The 24,597-nt window shown below is 46.5% G+C and overlaps 1 protein-coding gene across 1 annotated transcript in view; it reads left to right on the top strand.

Annotated features, from left to right (window-relative positions):
• Window positions 1-11,896: 11,896 nt before the first annotated feature.
• The window catches only part of LOC141273439 (protein FRA10AC1), a 72,600-nt gene continuing 59,899 nt past the window's right edge, over window positions 11,897-24,597 (top strand). Inside the window, exons 1-2 of the mRNA XM_073685262.1 lie at window positions 11,897-12,015; window positions 22,770-22,846. Coding sequence (XP_073541363.1) covers window positions 12,001-12,015; window positions 22,770-22,846 — 92 coding nt within the window. The 5' untranslated portion in view covers window positions 11,897-12,000. The remainder of the gene's footprint in view (window positions 12,016-22,769; window positions 22,847-24,597) is intronic.

The following is a 24,597-nucleotide window of genomic DNA, read 5'->3' as shown; positions in this document are numbered from 1 at the left end:
ATATTGTATCAATGTGACTTCAGGGTTCTCACTCTTCCAGGGTTGGAGACAGGTAGTTAAGGCCAGTGTAAAGTGATGAGGGGAGTTCTGAGCTCCTTGAGGCATAACGGTCCAGGTGTACTGTACTCCTCTGTGTATAAAAGCAAAAAGATACTGACAGTCTGGATGCAGAGGCACGCTGAAGAAGGCGTTTGCCAAGTCGATTACTGTAAAATGCGTTGCCTTAGGGGGAATTTCACTGAGTAATGTATGTGGATTTGGCACCACTGGGGTCTCCAGGATTGTAACTGCATTCACAGCTCTCAGATCTTGCACCATCCTAAATTTATCTGGTTCTCCTCTTGCAGTTTTCTTCTTCACTGGAAACAATGGAGTATTAGCAGGAGAAACACAGGGAATTAATGCTCCTTTCTTGAGTAATTCTTGGATCTTGGCATCTAATGACGCTTCTTGGGCTGCTTTCCGTGGGTACTGTGGGAGTCTGGGAATATGTGCACCTTCTTTCATGAAAACTTGGACTGGCAGGACAGGCAGCCGGCTTATATCATCAGGACCTTGAGACCAGAGTTCAGGTGGTATGCAGTCAAGATAATGCTATGGTATGGCGGTTGTTGCAAATTGGATGACACACAATGGGAGGGCATGTACCTTTGTTTGTTCCTCTAATGTGTAACATACCTGGCGGCGTCCTTGCATGGTGGTCCATCTCCCACTGTGCAAGAGGGCGCACTTGATCTCCTGTCCAGAATGTCTCTCTGGCTTCCCTCCATGCTGTCTGTGTCTGTTTCTGCTGCTTAAGGGCGGCGCCCGATCACTTCCTGCCTTTTGTACCTGCTGTGGGTCACACCCCTTGTGCGTCCTCAGCCTATTGCTGTCTGTCACTTGGTATATAGCTCAGCAGCTCCCTTCTATCCCTGCCTGAGCATAGTGTTTCCTTCAGTGTGTGCTTGCACTCTGAAGGTGCCAGGTCCCGTTCTTTGTTTCCTTGTCTGCCTTTCCTGGAGGCTGTATTTCCAGGCCTGTCTGAACTGAGTCCTGTATGTCTTCTGCTTTGCGGTATCAGCTCCCGTGTCTGAACTGAGTCCTGTATGTCTCCTGCTTTGCGGTATCAGCTCCCGTGTCTGAACTGAGTCCTGTATGTCTCCTGCTTTTTGGTATTAGTTCCCGTGTCTGAACTGAGTCCTTTCTGTGTTCTCTTGTCTGTCCTGTCTGAACACGCTCCTAGCCTGTTCCTCCTGCCTTCTAGGGGCCGATTACCTAGACCCGTTCCTGTATCTTGTCTGACCTGTCTGAACACGCTCCTAGCCTGTTCCTCTCGCCTTCTAGTGGCCGATTTCCTAGACCCGCTCCTGTGTCTGGTCTGTCCTGTCTGAACATGCTCCTTGCCTGTTCGATCCGCCTTCTAGTGGCCGATTTCCTAGACCCGCTCCTGTGTCTGGTCTGTCCTGTCTGAACACGCTCCTTGCCTGTTCGTTCCGCCTCTCTGGGGGCCGTATTCCCAGACCCGCTCCTGTATCCCTCTGCAGTGTCGGTCTCCTCCGTACACTCAGTTCCAGTCTGAACTCTCTCCTGTCCTTTACCTGTTCTGCCTGTATTGTTCCTTAGTCCCGGTGTGTACTGGGTCCTATCCCGCCTGTGTTCCTACCTGCTAGTGCCTCCCTGTCTGCACTCTAGCTGTGCTTGCCTTTACCCCCCTGCCTGCATACCCGCCTGCCTGCCAGTCGTGCCTGCCTATACCCACCAGTCTGTGTGCCAGCCTACCAGCCTGTTCCTGTATTCCCCTGTGTGGGTCAACAGCCGTGTCCGGGGTCTGTCCTGGAGTAGCACCTGGTCCCTCTGCTCGGTTCCTCCTTGGTGCACTGGCGTCGTATGCCGTCGTGCGACCCTGGTCGGATCGGGTGAATACCTAGTCACGCCCCTCCAGGCATTCACTCTCCGGCACGGTCCAGTGGAATCACTACCAATCACACGCACACGCCGCTTAGCCCGGGTGTGTGCATAACAGCATGCTCAGGCCATGGTTCCCGTTGAGCCCCACGGCCTTCGCTCTTTGAGAAGTTTTTCCAGCGAATACATGCATTAAAATAAATAAATACATTTTTTTCCCCCTTTAGCTGAGTTCCAGGCGAATTACGCACCCGTCCAGATGGATCTATCAGCTCTCGTTCCTGCGGATCCGCCACGTTACTATGGGGATCCAAGACAGTGTCGTGCATTTGTGGAGCAATGCATGCTACACTTTAAGGCCTACCCTCTCTATTTTCCTTCCGATTGGGCTAAAGTGGCCTTTATGATTGACTACCTAGCGGGTGATGCCTTGAAATGGGTCACCCCCCTATGGGAAGCATGGGATCCTGTCATCCTTGACCTGCAGGCCTTCCTGGTGGCCTTTCGTATGGTCTTCGAGGACCCTAACTCTGAAGCCCCTGCTGAAGCTTCACTTCCCAATATCCCGGAGCAGCCCCGACGGGTAATGTGTGTGGGTAGCGCAATAGTCCTCCAGCCCAATGAGACTACTGCCCACCCAGAATCCTCACAGGGTGACTACGCTTTCCGGAATACTTCTCTCAACCTCAAGAGGCAGTCCAGACGTGCTAGACTTAGAGGCAAGCCGTCACGCCAGGGTCTGTCCTCCCTGAGACCTCCTGACCCCAACCTTGAAGTCCCTACTGAAGCTTCATCTCCCTGTATCCCGGAGAAACCCCAATGGGTAATGTGCGTGGGTAGTGCACCAGTTCTCCTGGCTGAAGAGACTTCTGCCCATCCAGACTCCACACAGGAGAACTTCCTGCACCCGGCATCAGATGCTTCTCTCTCTTTAACCGGTGTGCATGTCCAAGGATGCTCCAAAGCTGTGGTTACCTCAGAGTCTGTGCACCTCTACTACCTGGCGGAGGATCCCCTGTTGCCTCCTGAACCCTCCGGGATACCACTCGATGACAAATGGAGAGAGACTTCTCTACACCCGGTACACAATACTTTGTCCGCTTCGTCCTGTGAGCCTGACAATGGGTACCCCAAAGTGGTAGTTACCTCCGAGTCTCTACACCCCTCCGACCAGGCGGAGGATCTCCAGTTGTCTCCTGAACCCTTCGGGGTGCTACCTGGTAGCGAAAGGACAGAGACTTTCCTATACTCGGTACCCGATACCTCGCCTGCTTCCTCCAGTGAGTCTGACCTAGTGTACTCTGAAGCAGTTGTTTTCTCTGAGCCTCTGCACTCTTCTGACCCGGCGGAGGACCTCCAGTTGTTTCCTGAATCCTCCGGGATACCACCAGATAACAAAGAGACAGTGACTTTTCCTCATTATGTACCTGATAACCAGTCTATTTTTTCCTGTGAGCTTGACAAGATGTACCTCGAAGCAGAGATTACCCTCAAGTCTCTGTCCCCCTCCAACCCAGTGAACGACTGGTCCTCGAATTCCCTGCGGAAGATTCTGGCAGGCCTGAAGAAGAGGGGGCGTAAGGGGGGAGGTACTGTAACATACCTGGCGGCGTCCTTGCATGGTGGTCCATCTCCCACTGTGCAAGAGGGCGCACTTGATCTCCTGTCCAGAATGTCTCTCTGGCTTCCCTCCATGCTGTCTGTTTGTGTCTGTTTCTGCTGCTTAAGGGCGGCGCCCGATCACTTCCTGCCTTTTGTACCTGCTGTGGGTCACACCCCTTGTGCGTCCTCAGCCTATTGCTGTCTGTCACTTGGTATATAGCTCAGCAGCTCCCTTCTATCCCTGCCTGAGCATAGTGTTTCCTTCAGTGTGTGCTTGCACTCTGAAGGTGCCAGGTCCCGTTCTTTGTTTCCTTGTCTGCCTTTCCTGGAGGCTGTATTTCCAGGCCTGTCTGAACTGAGTCCTGTATGTCTTCTGCTTTGCGGTATCAGCTCCCGTGTCTGAACTGAGTCCTGTATGTCTCCTGCTTTGCGGTATCAGCTCCCGTGTCTGAACTGAGTCCTGTATGTCTCCTGCTTTTTGGTATTAGTTCCCGTGTCTGAACTGAGTCCTTTCTGTGTTCTCTTGTCTGTCCTGTCTGAACACGCTCCTAGCCTGTTCCTCCTGCCTTCTAGGGGCCGATTACCTAGACCCGTTCCTGTATCTTGTCTGACCTGTCTGAACACGCTCCTAGCCTGTTCCTCTCGCCTTCTAGTGGCCGATTTCCTAGACCCGCTCCTGTGTCTGGTCTGTCCTGTCTGAACATGCTCCTTGCCTGTTCGCTCCGCCTTCTAGTGGCCGATTTCCTAGACCCGCTCCTGTGTCTGGTCTGTCCTGTCTGAACACGCTCCTTGCCTGTTCGTTCCGCCTCTCTGGGGGCCGTATTCCCAGACCCGCTCCTGTATCCCTCTGCAGTGTCGGTCTCCTCCGTACACTCAGTTCCAGTCTGAACTCTCTCCTGTCCTTTACCTGTTCTGCCTGTATTGTTCCTTAGTCCCGGTGTGTACTGGGTCCTATCCCGCCTGTGTTCCTACCTGCTAGTGCCTCCCTGTCTGCACTCTAGCTGTGCTTGCCTTTACCCCCCTGCCTGCATACCCGCCTGCCTGCCAGTCGTGCCTGCCTATACCCACCAGTCTGTGTGCCAGCCTACCAGCCTGTTCCTGTATTCCCCTGTGTGGGTCAACAGCCGTGTCCGGGGTCTGTCCTGGAGTAGCACCTGGTCCCTCTGCTCGGTTCCTCCTTGGTGCACTGGCGTCGTATGCCGTCGTGCGACCCTGGTCGGATCGGGTGAATACCTAGTCACGCCCCTCCAGGCATTCACTCTCCGGCACGGTCCAGTGGAATCACTACCAATCACACGCACACGCCGCTTAGCCCGGGTGTGTGCATAACATAATGATAACGGAGTAGAGACATTTAGATGCATTCTATGCTCATCATATGATATGTGAGCATTTAACTTCTGGAACAAGAAACAAATTAAGCGGGCAGGTGTCTGAAATGAGCAATCTGGCCAGCAGCTTCTGTTCTTTCCCAATAGGCAATGGAAATGTTACTCGAGATGAGTGTGGTTTTCCATCAACTCCCACACATGAAAGGAAATCATCAGAAATAAACGATTCATAGGGTAAATCTCTTGACCGTATTACTGATCTGGCTGTGCCTGTCTACTAGAAAAGGTAAAGTTCTGTCCTCTACATCAATTTTGACAGTAGAAATCAGTCCAGATTTAGTGGGGACGTTTTCAACTGAGGTCAAGGTGAGCACGGGTTTGCCATTGTCCTATGCGGGGTAATTCTGGTCTTCCCCCGCAAACTGGCGTGGTGGGTCCCCGTTATTTTGGCACATCTGTTGCGGTGGCTGGTCTCTGTAATTTTTGGGCAGGTTCTCTTGGCATTGTCTCATACTCTCTCTGTGGTGGCTGCCGTGATGGCTGTCTATACTCTTGGCGGGAGTACGGGGGATTTCCTTGGTAGCATGGAGAGTCTCTTCTTTCAAATTGCGGGTTGTAGGAGAGTGGCATCGAGCCATAGAAAGGATCCTCTCTATTCTCTGGACATTCTCTTCTGAAATGACCTGGTTGGTTACACCGGTACAGATTGGTTCCCTTAGTCTTAAACTCGGTCCTCTGTACATTTGTTTCTCTATAGCTTTAGCAATGAGGAGTACCTTTCGCGGGGACATGTCCACATATTCTGGTCTGGAGTCTGTAAGCTTCGCTGAGATTTCCTCTCTGAGTCCCCTAACAAATGAAGTGACTAGCAGATTCTGTTGGATCCCCTGACCTTCATCGAACCCTTGATCCTTGAACAGAGTACAGATTCTGATGTAAAATTTTTTGACATTCTCCCCTGATTCTTGAGTACAGTCCGATACACTGGTAGATGAGTCTGTGAGCCGCTCCTTGGCCCATTGCTGAAGTTGTTGACAAAAAGCTCCTCCTGATTGGTAAGTCTTCTTGTCTGTCACTTGGCTGTCATTCAGAGCTACTTGAATTATTGGCCAGAAGGCATCTCAGGCTCTAATGCTAGTGATTTCATGAAGATCTTTCCAAGTGGCTGAATAAGTTTGTTGAATTTGTCTGATTCTTCTGTAGAACGCCATGGGATGTCTGTTTGGGCCAGGTAGTTGACTAATCACTTGATTAACTTGCGAGGGTGTGAATGCCACATATCTGTTATGGTGATCTGGCACTGGAGATTCTGACTGAGAAGATGTTGAGGGAGATTCCGGCAACATAGCAACAGGAGGTGGGCTTATTTGTCTAGGAAATAGTTCATTTGGGTTATCTTCTGAGGTCATGTGGCGGCTGAGTGGGTCTGATCTAGCTGTGGCACTTTCCACAGCTCGGGTGAGAATTTGAGATTTATGATAGTCATTGCTGATTAGTCTTAACTCCTCCAACGTAGTTAGTCCTCTATACTCCCGTATAGCTTGGACTATTGCTTGGGCACAGGCTTGCATAGGAAATCCATACATTCCAGAACTTATAGCAGGAAGAGCAATAGAAGTAAGGTTCCTTGTTCCAGCATAGTTCAGAATATTGTTGATTGTAGCTCTAAGTAGTGACACACACTGATAATGATGATCTTCATCATACACTGGACCTACTGCATGAATGATTAGCCTGCATGGTAATCTCCCTGGTCTGGTGGCTACCAGGTCTGTTGCCTCGACCGGTCCGGAAGAATGTACAATGCTGTTACAGTCTTCCTGAATAGCATTACCTCCAGCTTGCACAATACTCTTAGGCGCTCCTCCCCTATGTTGTAATCTAGGATTTGCTGCATTAACTATTGCATCCACCCGCTGTGTTACCAGATCCCCCAGACCTGCTGTTAGTACCGTTGATGACTTCCAAATCATTCTTTCTGTCCATGGTTTCCACACCTGTGGGTATTCTTCATCTGAAAGGGTGGGACGGGAATCCTCCCGATCCGGAGTGAATTCTGATACTGGTGTACGAAATGTCACACAAACCGGTTTACCTTCTGGATCGCTTATTGGTGTGGACGATGCTGGTGGTGGTGGTAGTGATGCTGCCGCCTCTTCATCCCACGGCTCCTCCAGTTCAATAGTATTTCTCCTTCGGTTAAGGGCCTGCTGTAATTCCGGACTATTAAATAGAGTTTTGGCACTAGGCAAATGAGGATAGAGAGGGACATAGTCTTTTGGGACATAGTACGCACCATCCGGAGTGACAACCAAACACACTGGTATAGGAGTAAATGTTGTGGTTGATGTTCCGGGTGTAGTGTGTATTGAGGTCTGTATTCCGGGTGCGCCAAGATGGTCACCACCGGAAGGAAGCACACTACAGGAAGGGTGCGTGCCACTGGGAAGGAGCACACCCACTGACATCTGGTCAGAGGCCGGAGGTAATGCAATGGGTGTAGTAACATGGCCGCTGCAGGATGAGGATGTGGCACTAGGATTGGCCTGGGTAGTAGCAAGGGGTGGGCCTCCTGGACGGGGCGCGTGACATGCAACACAATAATATGCTGACAATGGATTCTGCTGGCCACAGTTAGAACACACCCAACAATTCATTGCGCCGCCATTATAGGGCGGTGACGGAGGCATAGTGGGGAGGGGAGGAACAATGGGAGGTCTGGGACGTGGTGCCCAGCATGCAAGACAAGTATCTCTATTATCAGGATTCTGCTGACTGCAATTTGTACAGGTCCACCCCCCCCCCCCGTTCGCCATTATCGGGCGGTGGCTGGAGAGCAGTATCTTTGTAATACATATAACATGGCGTGTTTCCCTTATTGTCTGTATTTTCTTCCTCCACCCACCCTTCTTTTGACAAATTCTCTGCTGTTCTATACTAAGCCAAAGCTGTTTGTAACAATCCTTCATCTTCTAACTTGCCCTTTTTCTTCTTCATAATTTCTTGCCATTCTAGCGGCTGTAACCGGCCCTTATCTGGTAGCTCGCATATTTTAGTTAACTGTTTAAGTTTCTGCACATACTTTTTCCATTCTTTCGATAAACTCAGCGCAACCTTTTTCCACATGTATGCACTTTGCAACAACCCATTATCTTCCAGTTTTCCCGTTTTCACAAATTGCTGCATTCAACATCTTGTACTGTAATCTACCCCCCGGGTACAACCCACACAATGACATTACTTTTTGGTTTTCTCTACATATTTCCTTCCTTCTCTTCTAGCAACTATATCTTTGGGGTCCTGTCGCTCCTGATTGAGCAACCCCTGCGACAAAAACAATGTCTTTAGTTTCCCCATGATTTTGGCTCCAGGCGTCCCGTCCCCTTAGACTTATGATTAGACGAGGTAGCTGATACACAAGTAGAATTGTAACAAGTCCCTACACTCCCTACCAAGCACTGAATTGATTCTTTTACAACTTAATGAAGTACTGAACACCCCACACACCCGCGTCCCAGTGACGTCTTAATATACGGCTTAACGATGCAGTTTGCTCCCCGTGTATCCCACGTCTTAATAGAGGATTCGTTAACCCCGGTTGTCCGCGTCCTAAAGGCGTTTTAATACACGACTTATCAGTAACTTCCCTCCCCGCGTGTCCCACAACTTAATACATGACTTAATAGAGGCCCCGTGTGTCCGCGCCCTAATGGCGTCTTAATACACAACTTATCAGCAACATCACTCCCCGCGTGTCCCACAACTTATCAGAGGATTGGTTGGCCCAGCATGCCCGCGCCCTAATGGTGTCTTAATACACGACTTATCAGCAACAACGTCACTCCCCGCGTGCCCGTGTTATAAACAAAGACATTTTCCTAAATTCTCAGGTGTATACTTGTACGCCCCTGCGTACAAAGATGGTTCTAATGGGACGGGACACCTCAGATACCACAGAGCAGCAGTTAGCCAGGAGTGACTACACACCAGAGTTCTTGGAATCACACAGCGGGGACCCACCCAGTCGCACGGGGCTGTCCCTAAGGGCCAATCTAGACACCACAAACTCACCAGAGACAGCTCAAAATACGAATAAGCACTACGGATTCATTACATCTGCAGACTTACCGTATTCAGTGATGAGAGTTGATCAGGCTCTAGCTTTGAGCAGTCCCGGTTCATCCGTAGGTGGTCCAGTGATGGGCACCCCAAGATTTAGAGTCCCCTCGAGTGTGATCCGCGTCACGGCACCATTTGTGTAGGTTTCACCAATTTAAGATACACTAGGTAACTGCTCTCCTCCAAATTAAAGATGTCCGAGTGCATGCAGAGAAGCTAATTAATTCAGAGACTGAACCACACAAAATGGCATGCTTTATTACGTAGACATGGGGTTATATAGTATTCCACTCTTAGGTGGGATTAGTAAAATTCATTGCTCTTTCTGATAACTCGGCACACTGCAATTTGCTCATCCATGTATCTTTTGGCCTCAGTAACGCCTTAGGAATTCTGATGGGAGGGGTGAGTTTGTTTCTCAGCGCCATCTTTGCCAACTCCACATGAATTTCTCTGTTATCAGCCATGCACATGCATACGTCATTCCCAGGAAATCATTTAGTTGTTCGTGTCTACAATAAGAATAGAAGCTGTTAGTTATATATTCATTAACTATTAACATAATCCATGTGCATATAAACATTTGCATGCATACATACACATAGATTATTTCATCATCTCTATATTAATTCACACTGATTAGGTAATCTATTAAAAGGAACTAATTGATTTTCTATAATATATATATTTTACCTTGACACCAGCATCTCCGACACCTTTGATTTTTAAAGATTTGGTGCAAAGTCATCATTGTGGTGTGATGAATACACTACTAATCAGAGGTGTCGGGGATGCAGGTAGGAGGCGGTTCACAAGACTCCCATCCAATACTGACATGGCCACTGGACAGGATCTTGCAAATTGATTTGCTCATTTCATTTCTTAGGCTACGGCCCCACTATCAGTATTTGGTCAGTATTTTCCCTTAGTATTTGAAAGCCAAAACCAGGAGTGGGTGATAAATTCAGAAGTGGTGACGTGTTTCTATTATACTTTTCCTCTGATTGTTCCACTCCTGGTTTTGGCTTACAAATGGTCCCACGACCCCACTATCAGTATTTGGTCAGTATTTTTTCTCAGGAGTGGGAGCCAAAACCAGGAGTGGGTGATAAATGCAGAATTGGTGACTTGTTTCTATTATACCTTTTCTCTGATTGTTCCTCACCTGGTTTTGCCTCCCATTCCTGAGAAAAAAATACTAATCGAATACTGACCAAATACTGATAGTGGGGCCATGGACTTATTGAAATAATGTTATTATTTTACCTGATGTATCAGGGCCGGACACAGAAGAGGGCAGGTAAAATGTATTGGCCCTTTGCTGTCCAGTGCACACCTCTATGTGTCTGTGACAGAAGCTGCTTTGGAGGTGGAAGAGGCCCCTTTACCTTTTGGGCCCTTGTGCAACTGCACAGGCTGCACCAATAGTATGTCCGCCCCTGGGATGTATTCACTATTACTTTATCTTACTCTACCTTATCTTATGCACTTATTTGATTACTTATGGCGTTCTGCATTTTTCCTTTTAACCTGTGATTGAATCTCTTTTTTTTGACCATCTGTTCTCTCCATATTATTGTTTAGGCCATGGTCACACGTTCAGTATTTGGTCAGTATTTTACATCAGTATTTGTAAATCAAAATCAGGAGTGGAATAATCAGAGGAAAAGTATAATAGAAACACGTCACCACTTCTGTATTTATCACCCACTACTAGACTTGGATTACAAATACTGACCAAATACTGAACGTGTCCTAAAAGGGGTTGCCCAGCCTTGGGGTACAAATGCCAGTGAATCCTTACAGCATGCAGTGTGCACACTGTCGGGATTCTCCAGTGCTAGGGAGCTGGCGGTAAGTGCCAGTGAATCCTTACAGCGTGCAGTGTGCACACTGTCAGGATTCTCCAATGCTGGGGAGCTGGTGGTAAGTGCCAGTGAATCCTTACAGCATGCAGTGTGCATGCTGTCGGGATTCTCCAATGCTGGGGAGCTGGTGGTAAGTGCCAGTGAATCCTTACAGCATGCAGTGTGCACACTGTCGGGATTCTCCAGTGTTGGGGAGCTGGCGGTAAGTGCCAGTGAATCCTTACAGCATGCAGTGTGCACACTGTCGGGATTCTCCAATGCTGGGGAGCTGGTGGTAAGTGCCAGTGAATCCTTACAGCATGCAGTGTGCACACTATCGGGATTCTCCAGTGCTGGGGAGCTGGCGGTGCCAGTATGTGATTTGCAGACATGTGGTCACGTACTGACCAGACATATCTAGCATTGCTCAGTACAAGTGTAATGAGTGAGGATGAACACATCTTGTCAGAATATGGCCGGGAATATGCAAATCACATGTGGTCACATGACCGCCAGCTCCCGGTGACAGAGAATCGTGACAGTGTGCACACTGCGCTCTGTAAGGATTCACAAGTCTCCAGTCACATAGAGAGACTGCAGACTTGTACTCCCAGGTCGGACAACCCCCTTTAAGATGTCAATAACATTTTAAGTAAAACCGACTCTCTTGCATGGGACTGCATAATTTATTTTGTTTTCCATTTTCTTTGGTGCTGCAGTTTTGTTTTTTTGGGTACAACACTAATAAAAATATTGTCAATGCAATTGCCTAATATTTTTGGAACCTTAACACAAATATCATGATGCAAGCCAGGGATTCCCTGTAAAGGGGGTTACTTTGTCAGCACCACGGGTGTAAATAGAATTAAACTATAATAAATAAAGGGGTCGTCTATAAAACTCCTCTCCATTATTCCTTTGAGCCACTATGGGTGCCTCAGCAAGACCAGCTGGATGATTGGCAAATAATACCCCCAAAAACAGCTGGTCAGAGGCAGCATGTGAGCAGGGGCTCCTGTAACCCCACATTGCTCTCAGTCTTCTCATTATATTGCTGCTGTCTGCTCTATCCCAGCAGGCGACCTCTCGTGTCAGCGACAGGTACTGCACGCCGCGGAACTTAGTACGGAAGTGATTTGTTTCCGGGGGAACCTGTGTGTAGTGAGACACTCGCTGTGCAGGAAGAAGGAGGGTGGAGCCTTGTTACCGTGACAATGAAGTCCAGTCATGTGAGTAACCAGGATTATTGGCAGTTCGCGGGGTTATCTGCAGAGTAGGCGATGTTGTGTGTCAGGGCATGCTGAGACCTCTGGTTCTCCACCCTTTCATTGCTGCATACCTGTGTACAGAGTGTACGTCAAGCAATAATTCACCCTTAGTGGTTCAAAAACCTTCCAAAAGCAAGAGGAAAAAAATGTCTGATATAAAATGTGAACCTGTGGTATAGGGAGTCACTGTCATCTCCCCCCATAGAGAAACTCAGGGCCACTAATACTGTGATAATTGGGGGTTACTGAGATCGCAGTGTTTACCTGTAGGGGGCGACGTGGTAACATGGGGCTATAAGTGACCCTGGAGCTGTGTTCTTACAGGGGTTTTCCACTTTAACGAAATTATACATGTAAGATGACATACACGGCAGCTCCTCGCCCTCCCCGGGGCCCGTTCTTTGCTGCTGCCCAGGTCTCTGTGTTTTAGCTGCAGCGGTGATGTCATGTTGACAGCGCACATCACCGCTGCAGCCAATCGATGGTGTTCCTGGAATGTGTTTTGCTCAGCAACAGTATGGTGGTGTTACTCAAACACTGTGTTGGAAATGTTAAGCCATGGCAGTGCCATCTGGCTGCGCTGGGGGCGGTGCCATCTGGCGGCGGTGCCATCTAATTGTGCTGGTGGCAGTGCCATCTGGCTGCAGTGCCGTTTGGGGGTGGTGCTCTCCGGTTGCGCTGGCGGCGGTGCAAATTTTCAGCTGCGTCTAGCAGTACCAACAAAGTCTATGAGAAACCAGAATTCTCTGTTCACACATGTTGCTTTTTGTTTGCTACTGTATTTTTCGCCTTGCTTGCGTATTTGGAAAATAGAGCGTGTCACTTCTTTCAGCATTTTTGCTGCGTTTTTTCCAGGGCTGTGGAGTCGGTAAGCCAAACCTGCGACTCCGACTCCTCAATTTCCCTTACACCGACTCCAACTCCGACTCCACGACTCCTACTCCCACATATATTGCTTATATTTCAGTGAAAAATTTATTGTAGTACAATGTGAACATCCAACATTTAATCATTTTTATGATACAATAATCAAGATATTTAGATAGAACATAATATATATTTATTGGAATACAACTTTAGAACACAACACTGTAATAAATTGTAAATATTTATTACACTATGTAATATCGATTATATATATATATATATAGTTTGTGTGTGTGTATATATATATATATATGCACTATGTAATAAACTATGTAAGTCGCAAAAAACTGTTTTCAACAAAAACATACTAAATAACATTTGTGCAGTCTATGAATTTGTTCTACGAAATAGTATCGCCTCCATCAGATCCTCCTTCATAGATGACCTCAAATCTGACCTAATAATTTTAAGGCTAGAGAACAACCTCTCTGCACTAACTTGGGTTGGAGGCAAAGCCGTAACCACATGGGCAACATCTCTAACAATTTCCGGGTATAAAGGAATTGCCTCATGCACAGTCAGTTTTGATGAACGGTTGAATTTTTCTATTTCTTTGAGAGCAAGTGAAACATTTTGCTGAAATATGGTCAATCTGCTTAATATAGGAGACGGAGTGAAATCTTTTTCCTTGTGGCAACGCTTTGCCTGCTCCTAGGGTTGAGTGAGTATGTTCTGTCCGAGTACGCTCGGGCCGAGCTCCGAGTATTTACAGCTGCTCGGTGATGTGTTTGAATCGCTCCCGTGTGCATGATTTGCGACTGTTTGACAGCTTTATTACATGTGAGGAATGTGTAAGAAATAGACATTCCTCACATGTAATAAAGCTGTCAAACAGTCGCAAATCATGAACACGGGAGTGATTCAAACACATCACCGAGCAGCTGTAAATACTCGTAGCTCGGCCCGAGCATACTCGGCGAAAGGGTTAACAGAACATACTCGCTCAACACTAGCCTGCTCCATGTCATCCAAATACTTGTCAAAGTCAAACTCCTCATCTGATGAGGATGAAGATATGGCAGCAGTAGCACTGTCAGGACCCAAGTCCTCCTGCGCCTGGCAGTCCTGTAGACCACTCATCCTAACTGCTACCTCAGTCAGAGCTTCTTTTCCTTTAGTAAGCTGTTGATCATCAAGCAGTATACGATGACTTGGGTCCACATAAACAGCTGCCAGAAAATTTTTATTTTCCAATAGCTGTGTCTCTCTCCGTTTCATTGAAGCAGAAATGCCATCTGCGATTAACCCTCCTCTTTGGGACAGGCAAAATAGCAAGTTCTTCCACTCCCTTATGAAAATGGCAGGAGTTAAATCCTCAGCTTGTAATTTTTTAGTCACGGTAAATGGGTGATTAAGCAATTCCTTCAATTCAGCCACCTGAATTGACCTTCATTTAGGGTTACCTGAGGGTTCGCCTTATCTATAAGAAACGGTTTTAGTTCAAGCAATCGCTCAATCATTAAATAAGTGCTGCCCCACCGAGTGGCTTGATCGACAATTGCCCGTTTCCCAGCACGTCTCTTCAAGATGGAATCAATTTTAGGGGTTCTGGCGGCAATAACCAATTTCCTCACTTTTCCAATCAGATTTCCAGCATGTCCCTCTTGCAGACTCTCTCTTATTGCCAGCTGCAGCGTGTGCACAACACAGCGCATGTGATGAATAGGAAAGGGGTGTGAAGCAGCTTCAACAAGATCATCTATTTCTAAAGTATAATTTTGCTGTTCTTCTGTTGTAATATCTGTTTGTTCCTCAGTTACATGAACAGCACTGTGGCCTTCCATCTCAAACATACTGAATCCTACATTTTCTTCTAGCTGTTGTTCATTCCTCTCATTCATCAGTTTATCCACTTCGCACCAGAGCCTGTTTTTGCCTTCGTGACCGGGCCAATTTTTTCAATTCTGACCACTGTCACTTTGAGGTAATTACTCTGGAACGCTTCAACGGATCCCCCTGATTCTGAGATTGTTTTTTCGTGACATATTGTGCTTCATGATAGTGGTAAAATTTCTTCGATATCACTTGCGTTTATTTGTGAAAAAATCGGAAATTTGGCGAAAATTTTTTAAATTTTGCAATTTTCAAGCTTTGAATTTTCATGCCCTTAAATTAGAGCGATATATCACACAAAATAGTTAATAAATAACATTTCCCACATGTCTACTTCATATCAGCACAATTTTGGAACCAACATTTTTTTTTGTTAGGGAGCTATAAGGGTTAAAAGTTGACCAGCGATTTCTCATTTTTACAACAAAATTTACAAAAACATTTTTTTAGGGACCACATCTTATTTGAAGTGACTTTGAGGGGTCTTTATGACAGAAAATACCCAAAAGTGATACCATTCTAAAAACTGCACCCCTCAAGGTGCTCAAAACCACATTCAAGAAGTTTATTAACCCTTCAGGTGCTTCACAGGAATTTTTGGAATGTGGAAGAAAACTGTGAACATTTAACTTTTTTCACAAAACTGCTACTTTAACCTCAAATTTTTAATTTTCACAAGGGCAGCCAGAAAAAATGGACCCCAAAATGTGTTGTGCAATTTCTCCTGAGCACGCTGATACCCCATATGTGGTGCAAAACCACTATTTGGGCGCACGGCATGGCTCGGAAGGTAAGGAGCGCCATTTGACTTTTGGAATGGAAATTTGACTGGAATCGATAGCGGACGCCATGTTGCATTTGGAGAGCCCCTGAGGTGCCTAAACAGAGGAAACCCCCAACAAGTGACCCCATTTTGGAAACTAGACCCCTCAAGGAACTTATCTAGATGTGTGGTGAGCACATTGAACCCCCAGGGGCTTCACAGAATTTTATAATGTTGAAGTGTGAAAATAAAAAAACACATTTTTAACACAAAACTGCTACTTTAGCCTCAAATGTTTAATTTTCACAAGGGCAGCCAGAAAAAATGGACCCCAAAATGTGTTGTGCAATTTCTCCTGAGCACGCTGATACCCCATATGTGGTGCAAAGCCACTGTTTGGGCGCACGGCATGGCTCGGAAGGTAAGGAGCGCCATTTGACTTTTGGAAGGGAAATTTGACTGGAATCGATAGCGGACGCCATGTTGCATTTGGAGAGCCCCTGAGGTGCCTAAACAGAGGAAACCCCCAACAAGTGACCCCATTTTGGAAACTAGACCCCTCAAGGAACTTATCTAGATGTGTGGTGAGCACATTGAACCCCCAGGGGCTTCACAGAATTTTATAATGTTGAAGTGTGAAAATAAAAAAACACATTTTTAACACAAAACTGCTACTTTAGCCTCAAATGTTTAATTTTCACAAGGGCAGCCAGAAAAAATGGACCCCAAAATGTGTTGTGCAATTTCTCCTGAGCACGCTGATACCCCATATGTGGTGCAAAGCCACTGTTTGGGCGCACGGCATGGCTCGGAAGGTAAGAAGCGCCATTTGACTTTTGGAATGGAAATTTCGCTGGGATCGATAGTGGACGCCATGTTGCATTTGGAGAGCCCCTGGGGTGCCTAAACAGAGGAAACCCCCAACAAGTGACCGAATTTTACAATCTACTCCTCTGTATAAATTAATCTAGTGGTGGGAAAATAAGTAGATAGGAAAATGGTCACTAAACCCATAGATGAATTCCCAGAGAGGTGTCATTTCCAAAATGGGGTCACTTCAGGGGGGATTCTGCTGTTCTGGCACTTTTCAGAGGCGCTAAATACCAGAATTAAAGAATCCCCCCTGAAGTGACCCCATTTTGGAAATGACACCCCTCTGGGAATTCATCTATGGGTTTAGTGACCATTTTAACTCAATGGATGATTTCCAGAAACAAGCACGCAATGGAAGGTTTCGATTCTGGAGAACCCCCCCTGGAAATTAAGTGAGCTCTACTCGAATGTGTCATTCACTAAATGAACCAAATGTTTGAATGACAAATTGGGATACATTTTTACAGTTTAAAAACGTGGTTCTGTGTGGAAGATTTTAAAGCAGTCAGTGACGCATAAGGCTGGCAATGATGGGCATTGTGGGCAATAGTAGCGGGTATCACGCCTCATTCCTCTCTTAGTACATACACGACATCTTTTCTGGGGGTTCCTTCTTGTTTCCGTTGCTGGAATAAGTGCAATAAAATGTCGCTCAGTGAGTCTTTTCGCATCCTCAGATTCTAATGGATGAGCGGGGCTAACACTTTGAAAAACAAGATTTTCAATTATCTTTTCTTGATAATCAAGAAAAGGATCTGAATTTCCTGCTTTTTTGTACAACACAAAAGAATTGTATGTGGCCACCTGAAACAAATAAATAACCAACTTTTTATACCAGGTATAGGACTTTCTTGATACCTGGTATGGCTGTAGAACCTGGTCTGCAAGGTCCACACCCCCCATGTGTTTGTTGTAGTCAATGACTGACACAGGTTTTTGCTTCGGAGTGGTGGATCCTAGTTCTACAGTGGCCCTTGTGGCATCTGTGTGGATCGAGCTGAGGACAAAAATATCCCGCTTATCCCTATATTTCAGGGCAAGCAGCTCTCCGTTGCGTACAGCCCCTGACTGCCCCTTTTGCAACTTTTGGTTGACCAATGGTTGTGGAAACCCCTGACGGTTTTTACGGATGGTCCCACAAGCCCCGATGTTGTGTTCAACCAGACTTTTAAATAGGGGTATACTGGTGTAATAATTGTCCACATATAGATTGTAGCCTTTTTGAAAAAATGGACTTATCAGCTCCCAAACAATTTTTCCAGATGTCCCCAGATAAGTAGGGCATCCTGGTGGGTTTAGTTGGCTATCTTTCCCCTCATATATGCGGAAAGCGGATGTATATCCGGTTGAACGTTCGCACATTTTATAGAGCTTTATTCCAAACCTTGCCCTTTTAGATGGGATAAATTGCTTGAGGTGCAGTCTTCCTTTGAATTTTACAAGGGACTCGTCTATAGAAATATTTTGTGTTGGGGTGTAGAGGCTTAAGAATTTTTCTGACAAATTTTCAATGATGGGTCTAATTTTATATAACCTGTCATGTTCTGGGGCATTTCTGGGCAGGCATTGACTATTGTCGTTAAAATGCTAAAACCGCATGAGCATTTCATAACGGGTCCTAGGCAGAACGACTGAAAACATAGGGGTGGCTTGAACAGGGTGGTTGGACCAGTAGGATCGAATGCTCGGTTTTTTAACAAGCCCCATGGCAATTGTAAGTCCTAAAAATTTTTTTATTTCCGGGACATTAGTTGGTGTCCATAAATTTGCCCTAGCATAGTAAGATCGGGGATTCTGGCTTATGAATTGGGATGCATATAAATTTATTTGCACGACAATATGCTCTAGCAAGCTGTCTGTAAAAAACAAATTAAAAAAATGAATTGGTCCAAAATCTTCCACCTGCACATTTATACCAGGAATGGCGTTGAAATCAGGGCTGAATGGAGCAGCCGAATCTGAAGCCTCCCATCTGGGAAATGCTAGATCATGTGGCAGAGCCCCTTGTACACTGGCGTGCGCCAATTCACTAGTAGCAGGGACAGCGCTTGTACTGGGCAGTGTTCCCTGATTTGGAGACGTTTCTCCAGTAGCGCTATTTGCCCCTATTGCTGTACTGGTCCTTGGGCTTGAGGATGGACCAGAATCACTGCTCATTTCTGAGCTCTCAGTGTCGCCACTACTAAAGCCCTCAAAATCCATATCTCCATCTGAGATTGCACTGTCATCAGTGTCAGAACACAGCAGGGCATACACCTCCTCTGCGGTATAAGTCTGACGGGCCATTTTATTTTTATATTTTTTGACTGGACTGGACTGAACGGACCGGACTGAACGGACGGGACTGGACTGGACTGACTGGACTGGACTGACTGGACTGGACTGACTGGACTGGACTGACTGGACTGGACTGACTGGACTGACTGGACTGGACTGGACTGACTGGACTGGACTGACTGGACTGGACTGACTGGACTGGACTGACTGGACTGACTGGACTGACTGGACTGACTGGACTGGACTGACTGGACTGACTGGACTGGACTGGACTGGACTGGACTGACTGACTGGACTGGACTGACTGACTGGACTGACTGACTGGACTGACAGGACTAACTGACTGATCTGACAGGACTAACTGACTGATCTGACAGGACTAACTGACTGATCTGACAGGACTAACTGACTGATCTGACAGGACTAACTGACTGATCTGACAGGACTAACTGACTGATCTGACAGGACTAACTGACTGATCTGACAGGACTGACTGATCTGACAGGACTGACTGATCTGACAGGACTGACTGATCTGACTGACTGACTGATCTGACAGGACTGACTGATCTGACAGGACTGACTGATCTGACAGGACTGACTGACAGGACTGACTGACTGACTGATCTGACAGGACTGACTGACTGACTGATCTGACAGGACTGACTGACTGATCTGACAGGACTGACTGATCTGACAGGACTGACTGACTGACTGATCTGACAGGACTGACTGACTGATCTGACAGGACTGACTGACAGGACTGACTGACTGACTGATCTGACAGGACTGACTGACTGATCTGACTGATCTGACAGGACTGACTGATCTGACTGATCTGACAGGACTGACTGACTGATCTGACAGGACTGACTGACTGATCTGACAGGACTGACTGACTGACTGATCTGACAGGACTGACTGACAGGACTGACTGACTGATCTGACAGGACTGACTGATCTGACAGGACTGACTGATCTGACAGGACTGACTGATCTGACAGGACTGACTGACTGATCTGACAGGACGGACTGACTGACTGATCTGACAGGACTGACTGACTGATCTGACAGGACTGACTGACTGATCTGACAGGACTGACTGACTGACTGATCTGACAGGACTGACTGATCTGACAGGACTGACTGACTGACTGATCTGACAGGACTGACTAACTGATCTGACAGGACTGACTGAACTGACAGGACTAACTGACTGACCTGACAGGACTAACTGACTGATCTGACAGGACTGACTGATCTGACAGGACTGACTGACTGATCTGACAGGACTGACTGATCTGACAGGACTGACTGACTGATCTGACAGGACTGACTGATCTTACAGGACTGACTGATCTGACAGGACTGACTGATCTGACAGGACGGACTGACTGACTGATCTGACAGGACTGACTGACTGATCTGACAGGACTGACTGATCTGACAGGACTGACTGACTGATCTGACAGGACTGACTGATCTGACAGGACTGACTGACTGATCTGACAGGACTGACTGATCTTACAGGACTGACTGATCTGACAGGACTGACTGATCTGACAGGACTGACTGATCTGACAGGACTGACTGATCTGACAGGACTGACTGATCTGACAGGACTGACTGATCTGACAGGACTGACTGATCTGACTGATCTGACAGGACTGACTGATCTGACAGGACTGACTGATCTGACTGATCTGACAGGACTGACTGATCTGACTGATCTGACAGGACTGACTGATCTGACAGGACTGACTGATCTGACTGATCTGACAGGACTGACTGACTGACTGATCTGACAGGACTGACTAACCCTAACTCTTACTTTCTTTTTTATTTTTATTTTTTTCACTTTTACTGTGGGAAGGCTGACAGCTCTTGTCACACTGTTTCTCCTCTGCTCTCTCACTGAGATCGGAGGAGAAACAGTGTATTTATCAGCCAGATCGCCCGGGAAAGTTTGTTGCTAAAACAAACTTCCCTAGTGATCTCTCTGATTGGCTGGTGTGACGCTGACATCATCGAGACCTGAGCCAATCAGGTCTCGATGATGTCAGAGGTCACAGCACCGGGATCCCCGCCGCCACTAAGGTATGTGGGGGGTCCCGATCGCCGACCACTGACTGTCACTATCTTTTAAATGCCGCGATCGCTATGGATCGCGGAATCTAGAAGATAGGAACAGGTTAACATCATGGGGACCTGATCCAATCAGGTCCCCATGATGCCACATGTCAGAGCTATCGCTCTGAACCGGTACCGCAGAGCTTGCAGGACCCTGGGGGTCCTGAGCGCTGCGGGACCACACACCGTTTTTAAACGTCGGCGCTGCACAGAGCCCAGCAAGCGCCGACTTTTATCTACAGTGGGGCGTCGCGAAGCTGTTAATTGTAATTATCATGTTTGAAGCATTGTCCGTTACAATAGCAAGAACCTGTTCTTTTTTGAGTTCGTAATCTTGCAGAACTTTTTCCACTAAGGCCTGGAGAAACTGGCTGGTGTGATGAGCTTTAGTATCCTTTACTGCCAGTGTCTTGGTAACAATTTCTTTGTTGTCACAAACATATCGAACATTGATGGCAAAATAGTTCACTCTGTGACGTGTGCAGGTATCCATTTTAAGAAACATGAAGCGTCTTTTCAGAGTCTTTTTAAAAATATTCCCCACAAACTGCATTGATCTACTGCACCCAATTTATTATATATTTTAGGAGTCGGTCCATTTTATTCCGACTCCACCAAAATGAGCACCGACTCCATGACTCCGACTCCACAGCCCTGTTTTTTTTCACCCATAGGAAGCAGTGGGTGGTCAAAAAAATGCAGCAAAATACGCAACAAACCAGCTTTTTTTTACGCAGCTGTTTTCCTGCCAGAGAAAAGTTAGCAACAGATTTGCAGCAGAAAAAAACACAACGTGTGTGAACATAGCCTAAATCTGCTGACAACTTTTCTCTGGCGGGAAACAGCTGCGTCAAAAATGCAGGTTTTCCTGCATTTTCTGATGCATTTTTGCAGCGTTTTTTTTCACTGTCCTTCTATTCATCCATGTACATAAACTTCTGTGAAAAAAAAATCTCATTCTGTTTTTGGCATAGTGGGGGAGGTGAATTCTTCAGGAATAGTTTAGACATGGCAATGCATTGAGTTTGTATGACACCATTTACTTTCACACTATGGGGTCTGCCATTTAGTTTGCACAGGCACTGTTCAATTTCACACCTCCCTGGGCCACAGGTATTGTTCAATCTCACACGTAGCTCAGCCAATGTTTACACTCTACACATCACTAATTTATTTAAACTCTCCCAATGCAAACAACCATCTCAGTGACCCAAGACAAGATGGTTAAATCACAAAATAGAACCCATATTTTGCCATCAAAAACGCTGCAAAAAAATTTAGCTGCGTTTTTTAAGCTTTTTTTTTCACCACCCATTACTTCCTATGGATGAAAAAATGCTGAAAGAAGTGACACGCTCTATTTTCCAAAAAACGCAAGCAAGGCAGAAAATACGCAGCAAACAAAAAGCAACATGTGTGAACAGAGAATTCTGGTTTCTCATACACTTTGCTGGTAGGGCAAGACAAATTTGCATGCAAAAAAATCTGCAGCCTGCGAAAACCTCAGTGTTGGCATGAAAAAATGCCTTCGGGCTTAAGCCTACGTTCACATTTCCGTTCAAACACCCAACTATCTGAGTAGATTCTGCTATAAACAATATGGCAGCACGCTCCCGGATTTTGAGGCTTTTCTCCGGTAGAGGAATTATTTCTACAGGAGAATATGGTGCTTTATATGGTGGTATACATGTACATGCCTCAGACTCCTAGGCCATGCATTCCTCTATGGCTTTGTGCACACATCACCTTGTGCATGATACCAAGCTATTTTTTCACACACTGTCTTCCATTATTGCAGGTATACTTGTGCATACAGGAATGACTTCCTTGTATCTGGGATATAGCAGATAATTATCATTCTACTCATTGTGCATGATTACATGGAAGATTTAATGGCATTTATTTTGTTGCAGGCTCGTGGCTATGATGAATATGACTCCGATTTTAGTGATGAGGAAGAAGACTCTGAGAAAACTGTCAAGAAAAAACGGTGAGCTTTTATGAGTGCTACTAAATTGAGCATATGGACGTGAATAGGTGTCAACCACTCAGTGGCTTTTATATTAAAGGGGTTGTCCAGGCTTGGGGTTCAAGTCAGCAGTCACTCCCTTTAACTGCAGGCTTGTTAATTCTCACAGTCCGGGAAGCAGCTGGCATGTGACCGCAAGTATACGATTTGCATGCATGCGGTCACATGACGACTAGACATGTTCAACCTCACTCAATACTTATGAATTGTGTGAGGCTGGACACGTTTAGTCGGAATGTCCTTGGAATTATGCAAATCGCATACTTGCAGTCACGTGGTCCCCCGCTCATGGCACAGGAGAATCCTGACAGCGCGCACAGTGAGGATTTGCAAGTCTGCAGTCACATAGAGTGACTGCAGATTTGAGCCCCAAGCCCGGACAACCCCTTTAAGTTCTATTTAAAGCCCCTGTGATGTCTAATTTGAGTGACCTAAAGGATTTTTCCACTAAATTTATGATTGCTGAGGGTCCAGATGTTGGTTGTTCCTTGTGTAAGTAGAGCGGTGGTGCACATGCTCTGTTGTAGGACTGACAAGCCAGCTCCAGATTTCAGCCCCATAGAAGTGAATAGAGCGATGGTTGAGCTTGTGCACCTCGACCCTAGTTAGACAGGGGACTGTGGGGCCGCAGTTATTGGGATCTGTGGGGGGTCCCAATAGTCAGACTCTCATTGACCACACATTTACTTTGCAACCTATGGTTAGGAGGTAAATGTATGTAGTGGGAAATTCCCCTTAAAGCATAAATCATGCAAACATGGTCGAAATGTGGTCCAGACTTCATACCAGCATGGGGAAGAAGTGTGATCTGAGGGGTTGGGAATTGTTTTTCTTACAGGAATAGCCCTATAAGGGGGTACTCTTTGGAAATAACATAGGTTTAGGATTATTTCTATGAGAAGAAATGATGGGTTGTTCTGTGACGCACAGGAGACAAGGCCACATAATGGACTTGCCATTTAGGTTTGTGGTTACTAATGCTCCTTGGGGACCTTTTAGCCTGCGTATTAAAGCCACATAATTAGCTTTTAATTTTTGTTGCTTTTTTTGTCAATTACATTATAACTTGATTACTGGAAGAAAAACAAAATCTGCTTTATACTTCTGCGCAAGCCGCAAAATAGGAAACTGTGATTTGTGGCTTTGTCATCAGCTGCACAGGACGCACGTTGGTCTGAGATGTAAAAGAAGGGGTGCGATTTTTTTTTTTTGTTTCACAGTGTGATTATTTCTATAGATTTCACGTAGTCTTACATTAATGGAACCGGTGCATAAGCTACACGCTTTGTGGTGCTAGAGGGTTCAGCGATTACACACATGGTGGTGATAGAGAGGGGTCAGTGATTACACACATGGGGATGATGGGGAGGGTTCAGTGATTACACACATGGGGATGATGGGGAGGGTTCAGTGATTACACACATGGGGATGATGGGGAGGGTTCAGTGATTACACACATGGGGATGATGGGGAGGGTTCAGTGATTACACACATGGTGGTGATAGAGGTGGGTCAGCGATTACACACATGGGGATGATGGGGAGGGTTCAGCGATTACACACATGGGGATGATGGGGAGGGTTCAGTGATTACACACATGGGGATGATGGGGAGGGTTCAGCGATTACACACATGGGGATGATGGGGAGGGTTCAGTGATTACACACATGGTGGTGATAGAGAGGGGCCAGCGATTACACACATGGGGATGA

Source organism: Phyllobates terribilis, unplaced genomic scaffold, assembly GCF_046119375.1.
Source record: "Phyllobates terribilis strain yellow unplaced genomic scaffold, ASM4611937v1 Scaffold_5__5_contigs__length_657084704, whole genome shotgun sequence".
Taxonomy (NCBI): Eukaryota; Metazoa; Chordata; class Amphibia; order Anura; family Dendrobatidae; genus Phyllobates; species Phyllobates terribilis.
Note: the sequence above shows the minus strand (reverse complement) of the source record. Positions and strands in the feature narration are given on the sequence as shown.